This window comes from Coturnix japonica, chromosome 5 (genome assembly GCF_001577835.2).
Source record: "Coturnix japonica isolate 7356 chromosome 5, Coturnix japonica 2.1, whole genome shotgun sequence".
Classification (NCBI taxonomy): Eukaryota; Metazoa; Chordata; class Aves; order Galliformes; family Phasianidae; genus Coturnix; species Coturnix japonica.
In genome coordinates, this window is record NC_029520.1 from 21,157,710 (window position 1) to 21,181,720 (window position 24,011).

The 24,011-nt window shown below is 52.3% G+C and overlaps 2 protein-coding genes across 8 annotated transcripts in view; both read right to left on the minus strand.

Moving 5' to 3' along the window:
* Positions 1-9,780, minus strand: part of DGKZ (diacylglycerol kinase zeta) — a 41,388-nt gene extending 31,608 nt beyond the window's left edge. Inside the window, exon 1 of one of the 5 annotated variants that reach the window (XM_032444801.1) lies at positions 9,162-9,780. In XM_032444801.1, the coding sequence (XP_032300692.1) occupies positions 9,162-9,397 (236 nt within the window). In that variant the 5' untranslated portion in view covers positions 9,398-9,780. Of the gene's footprint in view, positions 1-4,700; positions 5,015-5,964; positions 6,182-9,161 lie in introns of those variants that run through there. The other 4 variants (XM_032444803.1, XM_032444804.1, XM_032444802.1 and 1 more) reach the window with 4 other exon arrangements.
* Positions 9,781-11,869: 2,089 nt separating this feature from the next.
* CREB3L1 (cAMP responsive element binding protein 3 like 1) overlaps positions 11,870-24,011 on the minus strand; it is a 41,042-nt gene continuing 28,900 nt past the window's right edge. For 2 of the 3 annotated variants that reach the window (XM_015864541.2, XM_015864540.2), the window contains exons 7-12: positions 23,935-23,993; positions 21,726-21,794; positions 19,403-19,502; positions 15,503-15,623; positions 14,843-15,089; positions 11,870-14,441 (exon numbers count right to left, since the gene is read on the minus strand). In XM_015864541.2, coding sequence (XP_015720027.1) covers positions 14,405-14,441; positions 14,843-15,089; positions 15,503-15,623; positions 19,403-19,502; positions 21,726-21,794; positions 23,935-23,993 — 633 coding nt within the window. In that variant the 3' untranslated portion in view covers positions 11,870-14,404. The remainder of the gene's footprint in view (positions 14,442-14,842; positions 15,090-15,502; positions 15,624-19,402; positions 19,503-21,725; positions 21,795-23,934; positions 23,994-24,011) is intronic. The other variant, XM_015864542.2, reaches the window with a different exon arrangement.

Below are 24,011 nucleotides of genomic sequence, written 5' to 3' on the forward strand. Positions count from 1 at the left end.
ACCAGTGGGACCGCGTGACTTTCTGCAAAGCTGCAGCATATTTTGGAGCCTGAGAGAGCTCCTGCCCCACAGAGATGAGCTGCAGCCAGCCTCACCCAGATAGCATGACCTGCCAGCAGGCAGGGCTGAGCAGGAGACCTAGGCTGACAAGAACGCTGGGGACCAGAGGAGCTCCTTTGGGTTAGCAGGACACACTTGTCACAGCGTGACAAGTCGGACAGAGCTCAGAGCTCACTACAAATCAGCCCCTCAGGAAGCAATGCCCCAGATCGTGGGCAGGAGGAGAACACTGCTGGATGCAACACGTGCGCCTGACATGGAGTGGGGGACTCCATCCCCTGTGCCCGCCTGATGCAGCCTCGTCACATGTGCTTGTGAAGTTTCACCACCTACTCAACGTCCTGACGCGGAGGAGGGAAAAGCGCTCACAGCTCTCAGAGCGAATACAGCTGCTGCCATGCCCGCAAGTTTCAACAGAAACACGAGGAAAGGGGACTGTGCTTTTGCAACACTGGAGAGCCAGCCTGGGGAAAGTTCCCGGGCTCAAGATCACCAAAACAGAGGCACTTATTCCTTCAGAGCCAAGTGCCAGCTCCAGAACTAGCAGGACAGGTTTTGGTGTTTCCACACCCTGTCCATGACCCCAAGCAGGCCCTGCATCCGAGCCTTACATCCAGAAGGCTCTGGGGAGAAGCACCTCACCTACTGCCAGCCCCCCAGGCTCTCCTGAGAAGGAAGGCTTGTGGTCCCAAGGAATCTGAGCCCTAAATCTGCCTCTGAGCTCAGCACCCAGTTATGCGAAGAAGCAAGCGTGTGGCTGAGAGCAACTCTCACGCTTCAGCTCACCAAGTCACCTGGGAAAAAAAAGCCAGGGCTGCGAGGAGAGCAGAGTTGGAAGTTATCCTCAGAGGCTCTGCCAAGTCTTCAGAGAGACTGTCTGCTCCCTGGGCATGACAGCATGATGACAGAAAGAAATCCCACGCTGCAGCCCTAACTGCCTGCCAGGGCTCAGGATGCATTTCTAAGAGCATCTCCGCTTGCCCAGAGCCTGTTCTTGCCCCATGAGCACCTGCTGTTCCTTACAGCAGGACCCAGGCAACCACAAAGCCCCAACTTCTGTCCCTTGTACTACCTGCAGCTCCAAGCATTTCCTCCCTGCAAAGACCTGCATTGCCCCCCAGCTCCTCCTCTGTTTTTCCCTCTTCCCATCATTTCACCCTCTGGAACAGAAAGGATCACTGTTATTTGTCTCAGGCCTTTGCTGAGGTGACACATCCCTGTAAGGGACACTCCAGCTATGAATCAGATGAGAAGTTCTGCCCCTTTCTCCAGCTCTACTCTCCAGCAGGCAGCTGTTTTGTGCCCTGATGTCAGACAGGGGAGGGAGAAGAGCCAGGAGGGAGAGAGCCGTGAGGATCCAGCCCCTGCCAGCAGTGCAGCAACACACTGCGCAGACAGAGGTGGCTTCAGCTGGAGCAGCTGGGGCTCTAACAGGGCTGTTAGCCAGAGCTAGCCCTCTGCCTGCCCTCTGCCACCTGCGAGTGGAGCAGAGCATGAGGCTGGCAGAGCCGAGAGCGAGAGGTTTGCCAGCCAAATCTGAATCTGCATGTGTGGAGGAGGAGGAGGCATCCTCTCGATTGCTCAACGGCAAGCTGGCAGCAAGGCGCTCTGAGAAAAAGCCTGTCCTGAGGTAAGGTTTGCTCCAGCTCTGACAGTGTGCTGATTTTACAGCTCAGGATCCTCACTGCTGTCACAGTTGCCCACTTTGCCCTTGAAGCACCTGGAATTTAACCCATAGCAGAGCATATGCACCACCCCTGTGTGAAGGCAATGCAGATTCTCAGCCCTGTGTCCAGCTCTTGGGTTTGGGCCCGTTGGGCAAAGGGATGACGAGTTCAAGAGGACACGGTAGTGCCATCAGCACAGCACTCAGGGGAAGGCCAGGCAGCAGCCAGCGCTCCTGCAGGTGCTTCTCCCCTGGCTCTCACATGTCGTCAGCATCGAGCAGAAAGACGAGCATCGTCCCAGAGAAGTGTAGGCGGGTGCTCAGCTCCGTTTCTCGAGTGCCGTTTACCCACATGCTGTGCCACCCACAGACCTTCCCAGGGCAATGGCATGCAGCCCCAGGCTGGGACAGGCCCACCAGGGCTTTCAGCCATGGTCTCCAGGCTGTGCTGCCGATGGCCTCGCCACACCAGACTCACCATCACATATAAGTACCCAGTGAAGGGAACGTGGTAAAGACCCCGAGCCCCACTCAGAGACTCACATCAGCAGCTCCCCACTCTGGCACTGGGAACTGTGAGAGGAGGGCTGTGTCCCCAGCATGGTACTTCCTTCCCAGCTGGAAGGGGTAAACCATGCTGTTCACTTACACCAGAAGAAACAGGGCACCTAGGAAGGAAATTTAATCCCAACCACCTATTATCTGATTGGCTCCAATCTCTTTATCAGCCCAATTAGAAGAATTACCCATCTGTGGCCCGGATGCACGTATTGTGCACTTGTCTCTGTCAGCTCTGGAGCCAATTACTCCACCCTCCTTTAAGGCAATTATCAGGTACAGAAATAAGACTGCTTGCAAAACACAGCAGGCTAATGTGCTGCAGGCAGAACTCAGGGTCTCATCTCCTATTGCTTAAACCCCCCCAGGATTCACCTGCAGTGAGATGTCTGTGATGCACTGAGTGCCAACCTGGGGATAAACAGGTACCATGGGTGTCCAACAAGACGAGCAGTGTCCAATACTGATGTGATCTCCTGTTTCTTGAGTCTGCCACTCACTCAGCAAGTTGTACCTTCTGCTGCTGTGGCCTGAGCAAGCAGTGGTCTTGACAGAACATGCAGGCAGGGCCGAGCGGCATGTCCCCAGCTCAGGAGACTTTTCCTTGCAGCTGGGGCTCCCCAGAGCAAGGCTTCATCTCCCAGTGCAGTTTCCTCTCCACTTACTTCAGGCAAATACACTCCAGCTAAACTCCAAAATCCAAGGAGGTGCAAATTTCTTCAGCAATCGCTGTTCAAAAGCACTTTGGGGATAGGGACTGACTGTACTTCTCCGAAACAAAGGAGAATAACCTCTTAACCCTGTCGTTCCTTCTAGTGAACTGGAACTCGGAGCTACGTTCAACTCCTCCGTTCAGGTGGGCACAAATTCGGCAGCTCTCAGGAGCCCACAACCAATCCTCCTCCACACCTTCAGCACGGTTTCTACACTCAGAGGTGTGCGTGGGGACTTCTCCCTCCCTCATGCTCCTTGCAAATCTCTTCATACACCCCTACAGCTTTTCGCAGCTCTGAAAGATGGATTTGTCACCCACGGGGTGTCAGAGGAAGCAGAGGAAGAAAAGCATCTAAACACCTAACAATGTGACAGGCATCTCAAGCCATGCTGCCAAATGTGCTGCACGGGCCAGATCTGCATTTCCTGCACTGCATGCACCTGCACTGCACAAACCCTCTGTACAAGGAGAAACTGCCCTCTGTATGCTCCGCCATGCTCTGCAATTACGGCTTACACAAAGAAGCAGGACTCTCCAGGGGCCAGAAATACCCATTAATATGAGGGAAAGGACAAAGACTGTTAAGGAGCTCCTCATGGCCACCGCCACCAGCTGTGAAACCAGAGCAGAGAGCAGCTCTCGCACTGGGTGGAGTGACCTTGCAAGCCCTTCGCTCCCAGCTCCTGCATGACTTCGCAGGGTGTGCTGTGGGGGCTGAAACTGGGGCCCTTCCCCTCTATTTAGCACTAGTGAAACCACACTGGGAGCCCCGCATACTGCTTCATCCCCCCTGTACAAGAAGGATGCTTAAAAGCTCATGGTCAGCAGAGCAACATCAGGAAGGAAGAAGCAGTTTGGGCCAGACGGTCCCCCCAGAAATCCCTTCAGAACTGATCTACTGTCATTTTACACACCTCTGGATGGTGTGGTCACCTCTTGGCTTATATGGGTTGAGCATCCCAAAAATCAAGTGAGTGCCATGAACCTGAGGACAAAGCACTTGGAGGACACTGAGTAAGGCAAGCCCAGAGTGTGGTTCCGGGGCTCCCTGGGAGCAGTGCAGAGCTTGCACAGCCCCATTGCTGACAGCCTGCTGAAATCATAGCTGAAGCATGAGGTGTGAGCGTGGGGATGGGGACATGCAGTGCTGGGCACATGGAAACAAACTTCCAGACATGGGACTCTGACTTATATGGGGAGAAGGCTGGGGTCGGTGAGGGCCATGGTACCCAACTTCCCATTATCCATGCCAATAGTTTAAAAGGAGAAGAGTGCAGTCTCATCTCCCTCTATGAACACACCACGTCCCTTTGGCATCTCATCTCAGCTGATTCCATGTTTCATGTAAGTGGGGTCAACACCCTGTCCAGTGCCCAGCGCCAGCACTATGGGTCGCAGCCAGGGCTGACAGCTGGCAGGCTGGGGGACAGCAGCCAGTACTCCAGGTGAGCACCGTGTCGGATGCTCCAGGCGACTCGACGGATGCCCCAAGGCACGGCCCCCGGCCACGGGCACACGGCGGGACGGAAGAAGCCGGACCGACGGCGAGCAGACCCAGCGGCGGGCCCTGCGGTGCGCAGCGCGGCTGCACCGCTCCGATCTCGGACACGCGGGGCACGAGCTGCCCGCCGTCCCCCCGCACCGCGCAGGCCCCGGGGCGCACCGGGAGAAGCGCGGAGCCGCGTCCGTGCCGCTGCTCACCTGCGCCCGAAGAGCCTGAGGCCGGTGAAGCGCTTGTTGCTGTGCCGGCGGCCCGGCGGCGGCGGCGCCCGCTCGGGATCGGCGCCGCCCGACGGCCCGGAGACGGCGCCGCCGGCGGCGGAGGAAGAGGAGGAGGACGAGGAGGACGAGGGCGAGCCGCCGGGCGGAGGAGGCTCCGCCGCCTCCATGGCCGGGCTGGGGGGCTCGGCGTCGCCGCTACCGGCTCGCCGCCCCGCGCTTCGGCTCCATGCGAGAGGAGGGACCGAGGGGGACGGGCGAGAGGCGGCGCGGGCACCCGCCCCCCCGAGCCCGGCGGCCGGGCAGGAAGTGCGGCCGCGCACCGGCGGGCCCGGAGGCTGAACCGGCCCGACAGCGACTCCTGTCGTCGGACAGCGCCGCGCACCGGGCACCTGCTGCCCCGAGCCCTGCGCGCATCGAGGGATCGCGGACTGCCGTCCAGGGCCGGACCTGCTGACACCAGTGGGGGCTGCAGCGAGGGGACAGAGCTCCAGCCTCGGTGTCACCGAGCCCCGTGTCAGCAACCTCCGGCGTCACCCGTCCCAGTGTCACTGAGGCTCGGTGTCACCAAGTCCCGGTGTCACCAAGTCCTGGTGCCGCCAAGTTCCAGTGTCACCAAGCCTTAGACTGACCCAGTCCCAGTGTCACCGAACTGGGTGCCGCAGCCAGGCCCCAGCAGCCACGGCCCGGTGCTGAGGGCTCAGGAAGCTGTCAGCCCTGCTGCCTCCCCCGCACTCAGGAAGAGGATCGGCGACAGCAGCGGGGCCTCCCTCGTCCTCCCATTGTTCGCCCTGGCACTGGTGCTGCGCCTCGCAGCCCGGCTGCGTCACTGCCGCCCTGCAGCTCCTCGGGGCGGTGGGTGCATGGCGGCCTTCTTTGCATGGCAAATGAGCCAGGCACAAGCGTCACCTTGCAAAGGGTGCAGGGCAATCCCCACAGCTGGCCTTGGGGGCAGCCACATGCGCGGCGCCCGTCTGCCCTTCAAGCCGGTGCCCTGATGGGTGCAGACGGGGGCTTCAAGCTGCCGGCCTAGGGGGAATCCTATGTGCCGTGCAGCAGTGCGACCCTCCAGCATCCCGAATGGTGAGGCCGTGCACACCCGATGACACCAGGATAGAGGAGGGAACTGCGCGTGAGGAGCTGGGAAAGCACAGGAAACCATGGAGGATCCTTCCCCCCACCCTGCAGCGCAGCGGGGCCACCAGCTCTCAGCCCCAGCGCAGCACAGAGCCCATCCCAGCGGTACCTCATCACTGCAGTCCCTGCAGGGCTCTGGGGGACATCCCACGAGCGGTGCCTCCACATCTGCTGCAGCACAGGCGGCTGCTGCTCAGACAGCCTGGGGCTCGCTCTCGCTCTTCCTTCCCCGGCAGCCGCTTTCCGGAGTCATCCCAAGGGCAGAGCGTGGCAGGGCTGTGCGGCCGGTGCTGCTGTGTTGGTGGTGTGGGCCCCGCTTTGTTTGCACCCTCCACCTGGTTCCTCTCTCCGCACTTCCTGGAAGTGCGAGGGCGGCTGTCATTGCGGCCGGCGCCACCACGCTCTTCCTCCCGCAGCCTGAGCCTGGGCCAGCTCTCCTCACGTGGCCTGGGCTGGCTGTGTGCTTGTCCCATCCTGGGCTCCGTGGAGGGCCCTGGGGAAGCACCTGAGTGAAGCACGAGCACCAGGATGTGATGGCCTCGTTGCCGCAGTGTGCACGAGGGCAGCTCGGTGTGCCGTACCCTACTGCGGGCATTTCTATGTCAAGTTTCATGGCCCAGTATCCCTCCCTGTGCCACACACTCCCAAGCCTCATGCTGACCCACAGTTCTCAGAAAGGCCTAGCAAGCAAGTCCTTCTCTCCATGTGCAACTGCAGGGGTCATACACAAAGTACGAGGTGTTATCCATGTGCCTCCATGTGTGCCACCTGCTGGGTTGAGCCACCCAAGCCCTGCAAGGTACCAGCCACCTCCTCCCAGCTGAGCGGGGACACAGATGTCTGTGCTGGCAGAGCAGGCTCAGTGCGGTGGGGATGGATGGCAATTCAATGATGCTGCTCAGTACTGCCTGGCTAACACGATTAGTGGGGCGACAGGCAGGAGCCAGGCTGGCTGCTCTACAGCTGCTCCCCCAGCACAGCTCAGGCTCTCTCCCAGTTCCTGTGCTGCCCAGCTGGGATGGGAGAGCTGCATACTCTGCCCCTGGAGTGCACAGAGATCCCCATTCCTGGTATCTCAGTGCAGTGGCTGGAACAAGCCCACCCTCCTCTCCCCTCTGCTCTGCTGCGGTGACCCAGCATGTCCTCCTTTGCTATTTCCACAACAAAGCCCCTCTGCTCCACTCTGGGTTATATTTAGCTCAGCACGGAACAGCGTGTGAGATGCTCAGCACATCCTACCCACTGCCTGCATCCTATCTGTCACCCAGGGACTATGCCGAGCAGCTGGGCCCCCAGATCTCTGCTTGGCTCTGTGGGGACAAGGCCAAGCAGGGAGCTCAGGAGATGCTCTTTTGACTACCACAGTGTCCATGCCAGGTGCTGCCGCCCCATAGGGGTGGCTGGAGCGGCACTGGGAGCACAGGAGGGGAGTTCCAGCTCCCAGCATATCCTTTATCGTGCATTCAAGCCTGAGCAACAAGCACTCCTGCAGTGTGGTTTCCTCTCTCGATGAACACTCCTGCGAGCTGTGCTACCGGGAGTGGCGGTGGTGACAGAAGGTCACTGCTGCTAGTCTCAGTCCAAAAGCACACAAGAAAGCACCCAAGATGAGCAAATGTTCCATGCAAGTGCCTAGCTGCAGGGTGCTGCTGAGAATCAACCTGCCTCAATGATCCCTGGCAGCACTGGTGCTGTGCCACTGCTCAGCACACTGCTCCTACCCTGCTGCTGCACACCAGTGCAGGAGCTAATGTGACATGAGGCACACTCCTTGGCTGAGCATTGCCAGCAATGAGGTACAAAGGCCCTGCACTTGCTCAGGGTCTGCTGTGGTGCCGGGTAGCAGGGGCCCTCCTAGCACTTTGGGGGCATCTCCCTGCAGGGAAAGTGTCCCAGAATCTGCAGAGCCGTGGCCCAAGCCAGCATCATTAATAAGCTTGGCATGGAACTGCTACTCAAAGCCCTAAATATAACCTGAGCACTGAGATCTATCCGCCCGCCCGAGGCGCCTCCGTACACCATGGCAGCTATTTATGGAAAGAGCTTTATTTCCATAGGCTTCATATCATTTCTGCTCATTTCAAAGCCTTTATATAGCGGCTCCTGCCGCTTGCCCCTCCTGATGACTAATGAGCCCCAGCAGGAGCGGGCGGCTCAGCAGCAGGAGCACTGTGGCCTCCACCTCCGTGTGACATTGAGGACTCTGGTAATGGGTAACAGCCTGTGGAAGGGGGCCTCCAAACTCCGAACTGGGGCTCGGGAAGTGCCTCTGGACCCATGTGTTAGTGTGGTGAGGGGGTTTCTATGGGACTCCTTGACAGATCCTCCCAACTCCTGGATGCACATGGAGCAGAGAGCAGGATGCAAATGTTCCTCTGTGATATTGGACAGCTCTGGAGAGAATTCAGGCTGATCAAATTAGACTGCAATACGCTCCCTTCCTCCCCGGTGGAGGCTGGGTAATTGCAGCTGGCTAATCCGCTCAACACACACAGCTGAAAGAAGACAGCTAAAGGAAGAAAAGCCCGCTCTGCTCTCGCACTTGGTGTAGCTATCCCTGGTGTCAGTGGTGGGAGCATCCCCCTGCTCTACAGCCCCCAGGCCAGGCTGTGCCAGGAGCACTGCCACGGCCCCAGCTCACAGCTGGGTGCTAATTCAGACAGGACACTGCCACCCAGCCCCTGCTTGCCACCCACCGCAAGAGTAATGAATGCTCAGGATGAGTCAGCCCAGGGCCCTCCTGCTCTACAGGCACTAATTCGGTTTCCCATTAGTTCCCATTACCACAGCATTAGAGAGCAATTTGCTCCTAGTTTGCTTCACAGCCTTCTCAAAGGGGGAGAAGGGCTGCTGCACACATGGGTACTGAACCAAGAGGTGAGCGTGTGCATCCCAAAGTGTAGGTCATCTTCCCCAGTGCAGAGCTGCGCACCATGGGCCTCAAATCCCCACAGCAGGCACTCCTGAGTGCTGCAGGACAGTTTTATGTAGTGGTTTGCTGGGCTCGGTGACACCAACAGAGGAGCCCAGAGCCAGAACAGATGTTCCTGCTGCTGCAGCCAGCCCCAGAGGGTTTCCAGGCTCAGCTCCTTACCTCGGCATCACCGCTCCTTCTCCCTGCTGGGAGCTCCCTGTTTTCCTGTGCAAGGACAGGGCTGAAGGAAGGAATGCAGGGATGAGCAGCACCTAGCTCTGGGAAGGGAGTTCAGGCATGACCCCAGTGACAACCCCGACAGAGGGAAGAGCCATCCATTACACCCAGCCCAGGCCCTTGCAGCACCCCTGCTCACAGCCCGGGGCTCCTACCTGTAGGACACCTGCTTCCTGATGGCCAAGTGCAGGAACTGCTCTTCCACCTCCACCGCTGCCGTCGCCCCTCTCACCTTGTCCCACACTGGCTCTGCACCACGGAGACCCAAGCTTTGCTCTCTCCCAGCACTCTCCACATCCGTAGTTCCTGGGATGATCCCCGAGGCTCCCCGGGCTCCCTCGCTGTCCCCGCTGCTTGTGGTGAGCTCTCTCCAGCTGGGCCCCTCAGCCATGTGGAATGAGGTGCCGATCCTGGCTGAGTCCCGCTCTGCTTGGCTGCCCGTGGGTCTTGGGAGGATGCTGGCAGGGCTCTGCTTCTCCGGGAGCACAGTTGAAGGGAAAGCAGTAGAGCAGTAGCCCAACTTTTCGCAGTGCTGTCTATCTGCCTCTCCACATCAGTTTGCAGGGCTCAGGCACCGCGGAGCAGCCTCTGTCTGCCTCCTCTGCCCTGAGACGGCGGAGTGGAGGAACAGCAGACAGAGACTTAAAGACGTCAGTGCTGCTGCTTGGAGGTGCAGGAAAAGGGATGAGGAGAGAGCGTGTTGGGTCCTAGGAAGGAGCCTGAAGCGCCAGGGCCCAGTGCATCTATGTCTGTCCCCTGCAGCAGCTGCACAAGCAGGCAGGCAGGCAGGTGCCTGTGCACCGATCCTGCAGCAGCACTCAGAAGACAAAGCAGATAGGGAACGTGAGCGTGTGCGTGGGGAGGGGGGCTGCGGGGAGTGCAGTGTCACCTTAGAGACACTTGAAACTGGCACTTAACCCTTTGGAGGCTGGGAGGCAGAGGAACGTGGCAGCATCCCCAGCCCTGGTCTCTCACAGCCGAGGCTGCTTACCCTAAGCAGTTGTGTGCAGCAGGCACCCCAAAACCTGCATGGCAGCCCCAGCAGAGTGAAGGACCTTCAGCTCTGGGTCGTTATGCCACGGGGTGAGATCTGCCTGGGGCAAAGCTCCCCAGCTTTGGGCAATGATACCCAGCAGCAGAACTGCACAATCTGTCTGTGCTGGGCTGGGGCTGCACTTGGTGACCTCAGTCCTAGTCTTGTCAGATGGTCTAAGGGACCCTGCAGAGTTCCTACATGTGTCTGGCACCTTGCTTTGGATTTGCTTTGCCCCAGGCTTATCACACACTGAACATCAACCTGTGGTGCATGGGGAAAGGGATGTTGCAGGTCTGTATCAGCTGCCTTCCAGCCCAGAGGTCCCGTGTGCCTCCCAGACCTATGGTGCAGCCCTGGCCTCTGCCCCAGCTGCTCTGTCGTGCAGTCGTGACTCCTGGACAGCCCACTCCCTCCTGCAGCATGACTCAGCCTCCACGGGGGCTTTGTTCCCCTCTGCAGCTGTGAGATGGCGGCCGGCCCTCCCACAGAAACCTGGGTGAGCTTGGTGCCTCCTGCTTGCAGGCTGAGTGGCCCCTGCATGGGTCCCACCAAGGTGCAAAGTGCTACCTTCACCTTTGATGGACGATTTCATCAGGCACAAGGCAGAGAGCTCCAACAGGTAAGAAAATACACACAGAACAAGGTGCCAGCTCTGACATGGTTAAAGGACACTCAGCATGGGGCTGTGAGGAGGCTTGATCACCCTGTTCCCCCAAAGGCACCCAAAGCTCCTTGCCAAGGAGTAGGAACAAAGCCTGCACATCTCACAATAGATCTGTACAGTCAGGTACAGCCCCAAGCAGTGACACCCAGAGGGAACATGCTGCACCTAGAAAGCAGGGATGCTATACCAAAAGCTCCAATAGAATACATCTTATTGTAAGGCACTGATGTTCCCATGGACCACTGGTGGCCTGCTCTGCAGCGGTGAGCTGCAAAGGCAATTGTGTTTTTTTTCCAAGTTGGCCTGGTAACAGAGAATGGCTAGGAATAACTCATCTCTGCAAAATGAAGACTGTGTTCCATCCGTACTCTTTTGTGCTGGGCTTGTCCGCATTGGCAGTGCACAGGCTCATCAGCAACATGATCCCAGATGGGAAATAGCCTGACCTGGCATGGCAGAAGGGGGCTGTGCTTGAAATGCACTGAGTGTAACTGAGCAAGGCTGAAGGTGACTTCAAAGAAGGTGCCCTCTCACTTTGCTAATTCCCTTGTTCTGCTCTAATTACTTGCTGTAGCCAAACTGGGAGGTGTGATTGGCTGGCTGCATTTTGGGAGGCACATCAAGGATCGGAAGATCCTAATGTTCCTATTTTGAGCGGTTCAGAATGCAATCCGGCAAACTGCAGAATAGAGAGGATTTGTCTAGATGAAGGGAGATTTGCTCCCGATGGAGGGGGTTCTGCTTTCTCCAACTGTGTCAGTATTAAAAGGATCGATGCTGGAGAAATTATCCTTTTAGGAGCTTTCTTCAAGCATCTCCAAAGTCCAGATGACTCCTGCCTGGGCCATTGGTGGTCATTTCAATGTCCAAATCCTAACAAACCCACCAGGAGATCTCTAGAATCAAACTTAATTTTCTAGACCTCCTGTTGCCGTGTGTTTCACACCAGTTTTCACAGATGTAAATGGACTATCAGAGCTGCAGGTTAACAGGTCCCAAGCTACTGACCTAAACCATGCAAGTTTACTTATAGCCCAAACACTGAGCGTGAGCTCCCAGCGCTGAACCAGTTCCACATGCAGACAACAAAGGGGATATCTGGTGAGCAAGTGGTGAGAAGCTGTGACAACCATGCTGCAATGAAGGGATCCATCAACCCAGGATTGATGCTGCATCTTTTTATTTTATTTTTATTTTGCTTGTCTAAGCAAATGCAGAGCAAGGGGTGGAAGAAAGAGAAAAGGTGGCTTGAAAAAAAAACAACTAGTAAACAAGACAAAACAAAACAAAAAAACAGGAGGGAAGAGGCAGCTACTGGAGTATAAGGACAAAGTGAGCTGCTAACAAGAAAGGAGTTCATAGGTGCTAAGCCCGCACTAATTCTTAATAAAATACAATACTGAAAATAGGATCTGAGAGTCTCCAAAATACAATATCTTAAGGGATTGGCAATAATACAAAATAAGGTTCATTATGTACAAACGAGTTCTGCTCTTGGTCTCTGTACAACGGTGGGAGTGGGAGGCATGGGGACATGCACGGTGGAGGTGCTGGGGTGGAGGAGGGTGTGCTTGGACCCGGCAGTGGTTCTCTGTGCTGGGGTGGAGGCAGAGGGTCGGGAGTGCTCTGGTATCTGGTGAGAAGCAGATCCTGTGCGAACCTTGAGAAGAGCTGTGCTGAAGGCCTTCTTCCTCCTCACCCCACTGGCCAAGCATGTGTGGTTGCAGCTAGCTGTACCCAAATTTGTCCTAAGTGGCTTCCGGGGCAAAAACAGTTTCCAAAAGAGGGGTGTGAGAGCCATTCTCTCAATTCTTCCAGTTCTTGAGCAGGGAGGTGAGCCTGGTGGAGGGGCTGGAGCAGCATAATCTGAGTGCAGGGCACTTGAAGCAAAGCAAGCTTCAAGGCTCTCTGCTGTGAGACCTAGTGGAGCACACAGAGACTCTCATGTGCAATCTGCTGCATCCCAGATCTTAGAAATTAAAGTCCCACATTGTCCTTCTAGCAAAGGACAGCTGAAGGTACAGTGAGAAGATACTGGGGCAGGAAAAGGGTCAGAAGTGGATGTTTGGATACTAAAGAGAACGGAACACTTTTGAGATGAAGTCATTTCAGCATTGCAGTGGACGTGCTAAATCAGGGCCTGAAGCATTGATTGAGCACCTGGAAGGAAATCAGAGCCAACCCAGGGGAGCTCAGCTGCATGCAATGCTCCTGAGTGACTGGGAGGGGTGGAACCAGGATCCACCCCTTCCCAGACCTCATTTAAGGGCTGGCAGTGGAGGTGAGGGAGTCTTGATAGAGATTCCTGACTGCTGGAGGCTCTCCAAAGGTAGGAAGTTTTTTTTTCCCCCTTTCTCCTTCATATCTGCAGCTACAGCTGCTGTGTTTGGGTTTGTCCTCATCTGCTGCAGCCGAAGACTTTGCTGTCCTATATTGTAGTACATTCTATCACATTATCATGTTATATGCACCAAGCTTGGAAAGTCTGGCCTGATTAGTGGTATGGGAGAGGCTGCTACCTTTGGTGCTAGCACTTAGAAGGAGGAGATCTAAAATAGTCTTTGGTGACTTTGGCCAATTCAAACATGCTATCTCTTTCCTGGCATAAGGAATTGTCTCCTGAGATGCCAGCATGTCCTCAGTGGTGTTCACAACACTACTAGATGCCAACGGTGACATCAGGATGTGAGGGGAAATATGGCTCTCTGGTAGCTCTTCTTCAGGTTGCAGAGTTCCTTCTTCTTCATAGCTCTTAGCAAGATCCCATTTGGCATGAAACAGAACTGGGGATGGGCAGCTGTGATAGGGTGATGGAAGTGGAATTCTCTCACTCTCATTGCAGGGGATGTGTAGAATGGGAAGTGGGAAAGCACTGACCTGATTAGCACCACGCTGTAGGGCCCAAGCTGGGAACAAAAAGGAATAAAAGCACCTCTGCCAAAGCGGAGATGCTGAGGGTGGGGAGAATTGGGCTATGGGGAGAAACTTCTCCCTGTTTTAGAGCTCTGGCTGACCAGAAGCTGCCAGTTAATTTTCATGGTGGTTTATCTTGGTTTGGGATCTGTCTCCCCCACTCCGTTTGTGTGCAGATCTATGCAGATAGTTGGTGTGGAAGTTATGTAGGCACATCCAACAAGAGAAAACTAGAGCAAGGAAGAACTAGTTTTTTCTCTTGATGGAGGCATAAGTATACTAACAGATAGAAGGGAAGGAATGAGCTCAAACTCTCCAGAGTCATCTCTCCAGCCCCAGTATCACCCACTGCTAAGTCCCTTAGGTGGAACAGTAAAACTCTCTCTTTCATGTGCATCTGATGTAGGCAAGGGGTACGTGCCTAGGGACAGCCACCCACGGAGGCTTTGGGGAGTGAGCTGAACAGTTTGAGGGCCTCCTCTTGACCTCCCTCCATTCTGTAGTGAGCCCACACCCACAGGGTAGTGCTCATTCAAGCAGGAGATAAGGCCAGGGAAGAGGATGTCTCAGGACTTCGTCAGATGTTTATTACTGGTTCTGGCAGTCCTGTGACTCCTCTCAAAAGAATCAGTACCAAAGGGGGGCACGGGGATGGGAAGGAGCTGAACTCAAGGCCAGTTTAGGAGTGTCTGAATGCAGCATCCTCTCCTGCCGAGTCCCCTCAGTTGCTCAGTGAGGAGGGAATCCTGCAATCAGACAGATGAGGCCTTGAGGTCCAGCAGCTGCTACAAGTATTCAGCTGTCTCACTGGAGCTTGTTTCCCTAAGGAGGAAAAAAAAAAAGACAAGGCATCAGTCAAGGCTTTTTGTGGTTTCCTAGGTAAATGTACCTCTTTACCCAGCTGTTCTGCCCTAACCAGGATGGAGCTCTCCTCTGGGCCACTGAATGACCAGCAAACATGGGATCACCTGAGTCATCCCATCCTGCTTGTGTTTAGAGCAGTGGGACATGGATTACGGAGTTCCAAATTTTTACTCTTTAAAACAAATTTGCTCTTATGCTCTCTGCCAGCACTGGTCTCCTGCAGCTGCTGTTCCTCGTCTAATTGCCTGCCCTAGGGAGTTTGGCTGCTCCAAGCTTGCAGTGGAGGGGACATCCTTTCTTGTTTCTCCAAGATGACATGCTGTGGTTTGGGGCTCATGCTGTGGTCCCCACCTGCTTACCTCTCATGAAATTGCTCTTTGAAGTGGGTTAGAGTTGGGTCGGTTTGGTTCTGGTCAGGATTCTCCAGATGGGATTTGCTCATATATTTGGCTGTCTCATGTGTCCTTGCCAGATGAGGCCTTGGCTCGTCAGACTGCCCTTTTTCAGCCTCCCACCCCTCAGGATGGTCCATGGTTAGGAAGGAGCTATAGCTCTCTTCTAAGGAGCCAGCACCCTCATCATAGAACAAGAGGCTCCGTGACTGAACTGGAAACAATGAGAGCATGGGTTAATTATGCAGTTGTGGTCTCTCACAAAGGGTCATAGTGTTGGCTAGCACATGCCCACCCAGATATGGCCTGTTCTGTAAGATACCCCATTCCTATGAGCTTCACAAGGCAAATGGTACCTGGGACACATCACCTCTCCAGAAAGTGATCTGACTTGTGGATTTTTTCTCATATTACGGCCTTTCCTATTTGGGCAAATGACTAGAAGAAAATGAACGTGGGCCTAAACAATGTGCTGCTATTGTACTGCTGACAGGCCAGGAATCCCACTGAGCAAGAGCCTCTGGGATAGGCTCTGGAGGGTCAGTGCTACCCCTTGAAACAGATGTGGCAGGAGAAAAGTTGGTAATGGTTTGATGGGATTAAAGGGAGGTACTACATTAGACTCACTCTTACTAGTTGTGTAAATGTCTGGCGCTGGTGTTGCTTTCACTGTCTGTGATGATGTAGAGAACTCTGGGAGACAGGGCATCAGGGATCCCAGGATGAGAACGAAGCAGAGCACCAGCACCTAGTGAAGAGATATCAACATGCAGTCAGTGCCACTAACAACAGTGAAGCCCCCCCCTCAGCACACAGGCATATGTGTGAGAAGCATGTATTCAGGCTGGCTACAGGGTCACTGCAGACCCCCAGGGAGGAAAGGTCTTGCTCTGCTAATCTCTACTGGAAATCTAAGGAGGGGAAATCAGAAGCTTCCTTGTGTTGCTCTTTTTCTGAAGTATTTATAGTTCCATGGTGAGAACTTGCCTGTCCAGCTGATGAGAGATGCTCACAGCTAGGGAACAATTTGGGAAGGAAGGGTGCACAAGCAAAGAGATGAAGTTTGCCTTGATCACAGGGAACCTGGCCATTAGCACAGTAGGAGCTGCAATGGGCTGCAAGTAAACAAGCTCAATGAGAGACATCTGTAAGATACCACAGCAGATAACAAAGGGAAGTAAGTTGCTCTCCATCCTAGGAAAGAAGTGGCAGTGGAACTGCAGCAGCACAAATTCTGACAATATAGACAGAGTTCAAGGAAGGAGTTAAACTTATGCTTGGCATGCACATATTCTGGGCCATGTGTCTTCTGGCTGTGGGCAGAATATTCAGAGCTACTGGACAGCAATAAAAGGAGAGAGGCAGATGAAAGCTCCTTGGAAATTCCCCTCTGGTAGTTCTGCACCTGTCCATAAGTTCTGTCATGATGGGAAGGGACTCCATTTAATTTAAGGAGCAAACAGTACAGAGCAAATGGGAAGTTAGAGCCAAATACTTATTACCTGAATACTATGGATACCCACATTAATATACCACCCACAGTGTGCTGTAATAATAGCTGCCTCCAGTGCAGTGATCAGCTTGAGCAAATCTAAAGAGTCAATGCATCAGCTGACGATTTCTACAGCATGTATACAAATCAGTTAAGTGTCATCCATGGGAACATATGTTGGGACAGTCAGCTATTTCTTGACTGCTTTTTGGAGTGGCCAAGTCTAAGTAACACATAGAAGCTGGTACTTCAAAGTAATATGGATCACCAGTGGATTCCAGAATATGTAGATTAAATGATAGCACAAGGACACTATACAATGTAAAGGGGAGTTTAGTTTTCCAGATTCTCCATGACTGAATTTGAAGTAAAGAAACCAGCTATGGACAGCTGGTTTCTTTACTTAGATGCTAAACACATCATATTGGTTATGCGAGGCATTCAGATTCCTTATTCCACAAAATCAAGGTTAAAAAAAGTAGGTATTGCTTGAATTTATCACAGCCAACTGCACAGTACTTGCTTTAATAAGGCGTTTAGATGGGGCTTTGCAAAACAGCATTGTTTTAGTTTTTTCTTTCAGTTTAACTCTGGTTTTCTGGTTCAGTTCAAGTTCTAAACTGTTTAATAACAATAACTCTTAATTTGAGTCTCGGTACCATTCATGTTCCTGATGTTGAACACCTCAACACCTCACCATTCTGACCTCTTAAAAATGATGAAAACTAGGCTAGAGGAAACTACTATGAAATTAGTTGGAAAGGTGAATGAAAAATTTGTTTATAAAAATGTCTTCAGAAGTTGCTGAATAGTTCATTGTTAAGCTGGGAGGATGCAGAAGATGGAGTGGCAAAGATATCTGTTGTGGCTCTTTCAGGATACAACTTAAAGCTTGACTGGGATGTTAGGCAATGTCAAATCTACAAATGGGAGAGATCACAAGCAGATTGGCTTTTGGTCACCATTCAGGTTCAGTGATCTTGACCACTGGGGAGAAGCGTTCCAAGAGAACAGCAGGGAGATGCATGCAGACAAATGCTGAGACCAGCGAGGTGGCAGGAGTGATTAGCAGAAGACACACAGCACTAAGTGAGCAGGCAGCCATGCTACAGAGACAGGTCTGGGAGTGAAGATGAAGCACAAGGTGGGTGTAAATCAGCGTCACTTTGTGGAGGGCAAATCTCTGCTTCATTGGATGAACAGGGTTTCGGAATGGCTCATTGATTCTGTATGGATAATCAGGTGTGACTCTGCCCAGCTTTGGGCCCCTTCATTCCAAAAAGATATGGGGCAACTGGAAAAAGCCTGGAAGGGGGTCTTTGAGTATAAGCAGTGATTCAGCAACTCAGCTTATGAGGAAAGGTAGAAGAAACTGGTGATTTAGCAGAGTGGACCAAAGGAAGTGACATAAACAGCAGTTTTCAAGTATGTGAAACAGTTGCAAAGAAGACAAATTGATCTTGCTTACAGTGTATCCACAGTAAGTTGTAATAAACTTCAACTATTGCGAGGAAGATTTAGAGGAGATATCCAAAAGCTTTATCTGGGAAAGATAACAAGGCACTGTAATAGTTCGCCTAGGGGAGCTGAGGGCTGCTCACAGCTGGAGCCCTCAGGAATTAGCTAGACAAATATTCAGCAGGAAAGGCACGCGGTGAGAAGAGAAGGGTCTTCTGCTGCCCTCCCGTGCTGCTAAGCGTGATTATTCTACATATCTGCCTTGATAAGCAGTGCTCTATTTGGAGACTTAATGGAAAATGGGAACTAGGAGGCCAATGAGAGGAACTGGCCAAAGATAGAAAAGCAAATTACAAATTCTTGAAATGCTTCAAAGCTCAGAAGTCTGAGAGAGTTGGTGTGTGGGCCGGGATGCTGTGGAATGAAGGGAGCAGTAAGGAGAGATAAGACATTGCTGGGAGCCTAAATTAGGTATTTTATCAGGTTTTTATGGTGCTGGGGTTGTCTGGAAGGCATTTCTCCTGGACTTGTTCATTTCAGGTAGTAGCAATGAAGAATTGCTGGAGCCAGCGGTGCTCTGATGAGCTGTTGCATTAAGGAGCAATGAGTCACTGGGTCCTGTGGGGTCACACCCAAAACTGTGGAAAGAACTTGGGAATGAAGCAACAAAGCAGTGAACAGAGAAGAGAATCTGTCATTAAAATCTGATCTGATATGGAGGTGGCAAAGAGTAGCAAAAGTTTGAGCAGATTTTGAAAGGAGAAACTGAACAGTGTGTGTGTGTGGAGGGGGGGAACCAACTTCTCACTTCTCAGGACACAGAGCATGGTGAGAAAATGGGGCAAGCATCTCTTCATTCAGGTTGTGTTTTTATCGTGAATCAGAGTGCTCTTCCCTGGCCAAAAAAAACAGAGATGGAAAAATAAGCAATTGACTCCACTTAGGGCTGCACGTTGGCATGTCATACAGCATAACAGTGAAGTCAAGACTGCTCAACTCTGTTCCCTCACTAGGAGATATGAAAGGCAAATGGATTATAAAAACCAACAGATGACCCCAAATAATTCTGGTTAGTTAAAGGGCAAAATAGAAGGATTCTAGCTGGATTTAACAAAGTCTGATGTATGGGCATAGCAAGAGCAGATGTCATTTCTTGCTGATAGGTACAAGGTAATGCCTACTGGTGGGAATGCTGAAGAAATTTGTGCTCCCCGCTGAGTTAAACATAAAAGTATTACTGACTCAGCAAAAAACAGAAAGTCTATCCATTGTGGTAGAAGCTTACTGTGGACCTTTTTTTACTGAATGTCCAATAGCTAATGAAAAGCAAACAAAGCACTGTTTGGTGCAAAATAACACGATAGTGAAAACACAGGAATTATTCTCAAACTGATGTTTAAAGGACTGATACTACTGATGTGTGTGTGACATGGTCCAGTTCTGGTACTGTTAACACATGAGGAGAAAGCAAGCATACTGGCAGCAGAGCTGGGCAGTACAAAATAGAGCAGGAACAGGGATTGAGGAAGTGTCTGGGGAAGTATGGCTAAAAGGAATGATGAAAATGACACTCATACCATTAAGCAGGTCCCAGTCTGTGTGGAAGCCATTTTGTAAGGTCTGGAGACTTTCCCAGCTACCAGAGCCTGCAGCTTCTGTAACTGCTGGAGCAGAGTCCTGGGACAGGAAACAACCCAAATCAGAACTTGATAAAGAGGCAACAGCCAGTGAATAATAGAAAGCTTCCACTTCTCCCTTCATAATTTACCCAGATTTTCCTTTCTTGTAAAAACAAACCTCTCCTTGTTGCTATAGCTTGCACAAGTTATTCAACCAGACAGGCTAGGGAAGCACAAAACAAAAATGGGTTTGAGATATGAAGTGTTGCAGGAACTGTGGGAGGAATGCCCTAAGGTGCCATTATGTTGAAGAACCCTCTGCTCATGCTTAGATTCAACAGAACCTTCACTGCAACTGCCCTCAGTTATGAGCATCCCATTTGGTCAGGGCTCCAGCCAGTCATTTCTCAAAGCCTTGTAGTGCTGGGCTACCATGGAAATCAAGCTCTGATTTGGAGGCTGAACACTGTAGTTGCCTCAGACCTTGAGGTCTGTCTGTTCCCGCTTCACTCAGAGACACATGCTCTGTAGCTCGACCTGTGGCCTGAACCATATGGTGGAGGGAGAAACAAAGAAAAAACATTTTGATCCCCTCCAGCTTCTTCAGTTTTGGCAAACTCAGCAGAGGGATGTGGGCAAAGCCAAATGTAGAGTTCAGTGATTAATTCATTCTCTGGCTGCTCCAATGGGAACATGTATTGAGGTCTCTCTGCCCCGCTTAACTGAATGCAGGCATCAGCACACAAATGCAGAACAGTGGTAGGTGTGGTATGAAGAGCCACCAGAATCTTTGCTGGGCTGATGAAGAAATCTGAAGCCATAGAGCCTAACTGTAGAGCATGCAGTCAGCAAGGGCTCCACATTACTGAAATATGCACTACTGAGCATTTCCCCTTGGGACTGCTGGCTGTTCCACATAAATATGTGTGAGCTTTTATAAAATGCCAAGTCCTGGAGCCAGGAGGTTGCAGGAGAATCCCAGATTTATCTCTTTCCAAATTCTGCTCTGTTCCTTGTACATGTGGAAAGAGACACAAAGCGTCCCCCTGGCAGTGCTTGAAAACCAAACCCAATTAGAAAGAACAGTGTGCTTTTTGAGGGGGTATATGGGGGGGAGCAAGAAAAAAGAAAAATAATCCTCCAGCTTTTAGGCCAATCTCCTGATTCTGGAGGGTGGGGCTCATGCTTTTTCAACACTAGGGGCTACCTGTGCTCCCAGGGAGGCTGGGCATCAATCTGTGCCCTGTGGGTGACTGTGGCCTGGCAACAGTGTCACCTTGGCTGGGTCCATGGTGTTCCCCACTCCCAGCAGCTGTGGCTGGCATTGGAGCTGGGAGCGTAGCTTTAATGTTATGGATTCGAAGAGAGTGGCAGGGTCTTAAGGAGCGCTTCACATCCCTATATACTGTAGCGGTACAGAAATGAACTGTTCTCTTACCAGCCCTGTCCTTACTTACACCTAACTGTACTTAGGAGGTGGAAGCAGGGCTGGCTCTTCTGCTGCTCATCCCCACAGCGAGGGCATGAGTCTTTCTTATCTGCTTCCAAGGCAGAAAAATCCTCTGGTGATCTCTTCACTGGCTCTGCTTATTATAATCGTAAGTGTTCACCAGAGTGTCAAAGGAGCCAGGGGCCTGCTCTGGGGCTGCAGGATCATCTTGTTCCTCTCAGGAAGCAGCAGATGGGAGCAGATCCTCCAGGCTTGCAGGGAGTTCCTCTAGCCTAACTGAACAAGTGGATGAGGCAGGGCAAACAAGGGCTGTGAGCCACACAGTTCCCACCAATACCATACGCACAGGGAGTTGCCCTGGATGAGGTGGGAGTTGGGATCCCCGTCTTTGTTAGAGGAAATGGCTTTCCCATCTAGTCTGTTCAGCTGTTTCTCAACAGAAACCTGAAACAGCTGCATAAAGCCCAGGGCTTCTAAAGAACCCCAGAACAGAAGGAGTGGGTTTGAGGACCTGGTGTGCATGGCCTCAGAGCACCTGCCCTGAAGACAATCAGACCCCTGGAGGGCTGCAAGAAGAAGAAGGAAGAGATGGGAGAGAACTCCTTCCCTCCCTCCCTTTGCTATGGCGTGGCCTGGCCGTCCCAACACAAACATTCCAGGCTCACTAAGCAAACCCAGCTGCCTCGCTGCTGCCATGGGCCCCAGACCAGTGCCTCATTGAGTGCACCCACCATGCCAGCAGCCAGAGGGCTGACTTCTTACTTCCCAGTGCACTGTCAGCCTCCCTTCCATTGCATACCCCACAGAGAGGTCAAATTTAGCTCCCTTTACCTGTTTGCACTTTCTAAGGTCTCCACTTTTTTCCAGAGTTCATTATTTTCTGTCGTGTATGTCTCAACCCTGTGGGAATAAGAGCCGTGACCAGTTAGTTACACAGGTGAGACAGAGGAGGTAGATACAGTCCCTGCCTCTCTTGCACTGAGAAGGCTTAGGCTCAGTAGCCACATCCATTGCACATCCATGTGGTTCTGGAGCCAAATGCTCAACCAACCTCCCCTAAGGAGCGTGCCGAAGAAGGGGGGAAGGGTTATAAATTCACCCCTCTCCCACTGGGACCAAAAATCTTCCAGGCTGGGTGCTTTGCAGCAGAAACCAGGCGGCTCTACTCAAGTGCTGGGCCAGCTCTTATTGTGGGCACTTGAGGGCAGCAGAGAGCCTGCATGCTGCTCACAGGGCTCCCGAGTGGAAAGGCGCTGTGTTGCGCTTGGGACAGGGGAAGGGGAATATCTCCAGGGCAGGGAAACAGCCTGTTGATGTTGGGCTTTCCAGCTCTACCTCCAAACCTGGCGTTCCCTGCAAAAACCGGGCTAAAAGTATCCTGCTGAATGGTGAAGGGCCCGAGCACAGATGCTGACAAACCAGCTCATGCAGAAAGCCAAGCTGACCAAAGATTTGATACATTAAAAAAAAAAAAAAAGAAATTAATTATATATATAAAAAAAATCATTGAATGCTCCTTTTGGTTCACATTTAAACCTGGCATTGTTTGAAAGCCATCTGTCCCAGCAATGCACTAGCGTAACAAAGCGCTGAGTACATCCACGTCTGGGGAAGAGGCCCCAGCACAGATTGATTGCTGTGGCCCTGCTACTTGACCAGGGGCAGCACCTCCCCAGCGCCATCCTCAGTGTGTCCGTGTGGGACAATAGCTGGAGGTGACGTGCTGCAGTGCCTGCACCCATGCATGAACACCCAGGCACCGCTTGTGAAAGGGCATGAGAATTTGAAGGGGCCTTGAGTCATCTGTTTTCATTTTGCATTTCTGCACACTTAAACAAGATAAACAAACAGCAGCAGCAGGAAGAGTTAATTAAGGTTGGGTTTGGGGGGTTTTTTTTGGTGTGGGTTTTTTGTTTGTTTTTTTTTTTCTTTTCCATTTTGCTGATCTCAGGTGGTGTTAATAACAGGGAAAAAGATGGTATATAAACAGAAATGTGAGCTTGCAGCTGGATCCCAGCATTCTACTTTGCCTGAGAATGCCCACTGGGAATGCTAGTGCAGAGAAGACCACAGGATGAGGACTCCAGGAGTTGTTTTCAACACTCATTGGCATACACCATTGCCAGGTGATGTCACCTTAAGCTTAGGCCTGTCACATATTCAGGACCTGAGGGCAATAAGGAGAAAAACAAAGCCTATGTATGGAAAGGGGGTTGGGAAGGGAAGAGAAAAGGGTGTGGTTAATTATGGTGCAAGGTTTTCCTTCTTATCAAATGCTTGTGTGTCCTCTTCATGGGGAGGAGGGGAAAAGCTGTATTCAGTACACTAGGAGGACATACTCCTTATGGGACTGACAGAATAGGAGCAGTTCTAGTGGGGAAACATGACTCTTATCCCAAATCCCACTTTGTGGGCAGCCAAAATGGCCCGTGTTCTGTGGAGGAGCAGCCAAACTAAGCAGCTGGAAACACTAGATTTCTAGAGCATTCTCCATCCTGCAAGAGGATTTCTAGGAGGGAGGGGAGTAGAGGCAAGATCCCAAACCAAACTTCAGTGCAGCCAGTCTTGCAAGGAATTGTACTTTTTGAGCAAGTCAGTAGTTTTCTGAGTTGAAAATATGCTTCTTTTTTTTTTACAGTCCCGCTGCAAGTCCAGTGACTGCTGAATACTTCCCGTTGTCAAATAGGTCACCCAGGGTAGAGGTGGGTACTGAGTCTCTCTCATAGGAACACAACAGAGATCCCTGATACTCTTCTGGCATTTTAAACTTTACCATCTTGGTAAGGAGAAGTTCAAAGAGCCAAATGACCACAGCATCACTGCTGGGTAGAGCACATGTGACTACCCTTATGCCATAATGGAAGTAACAGGAGAGACCTCTGACCCAGGCTTAGTCACCTTTGAGCTCAGGTGCTGTGGGGAAGCATAACTACATATGTATGGGATCACATGGGCTGTTGGAGTCAAAAGCACTAGGAAGAGGGGCTGTGAAGGAACAGAGCTCCTTTGTCAAAGGTAAGGCAGAAAAGAAGAAACTTACTTTTTCTCTAGACATTCCACATATTCCTTCTTCTTTCTGCGACTCTCCTGAGCAGAGATCTGTGAGAGGGGCAGCCA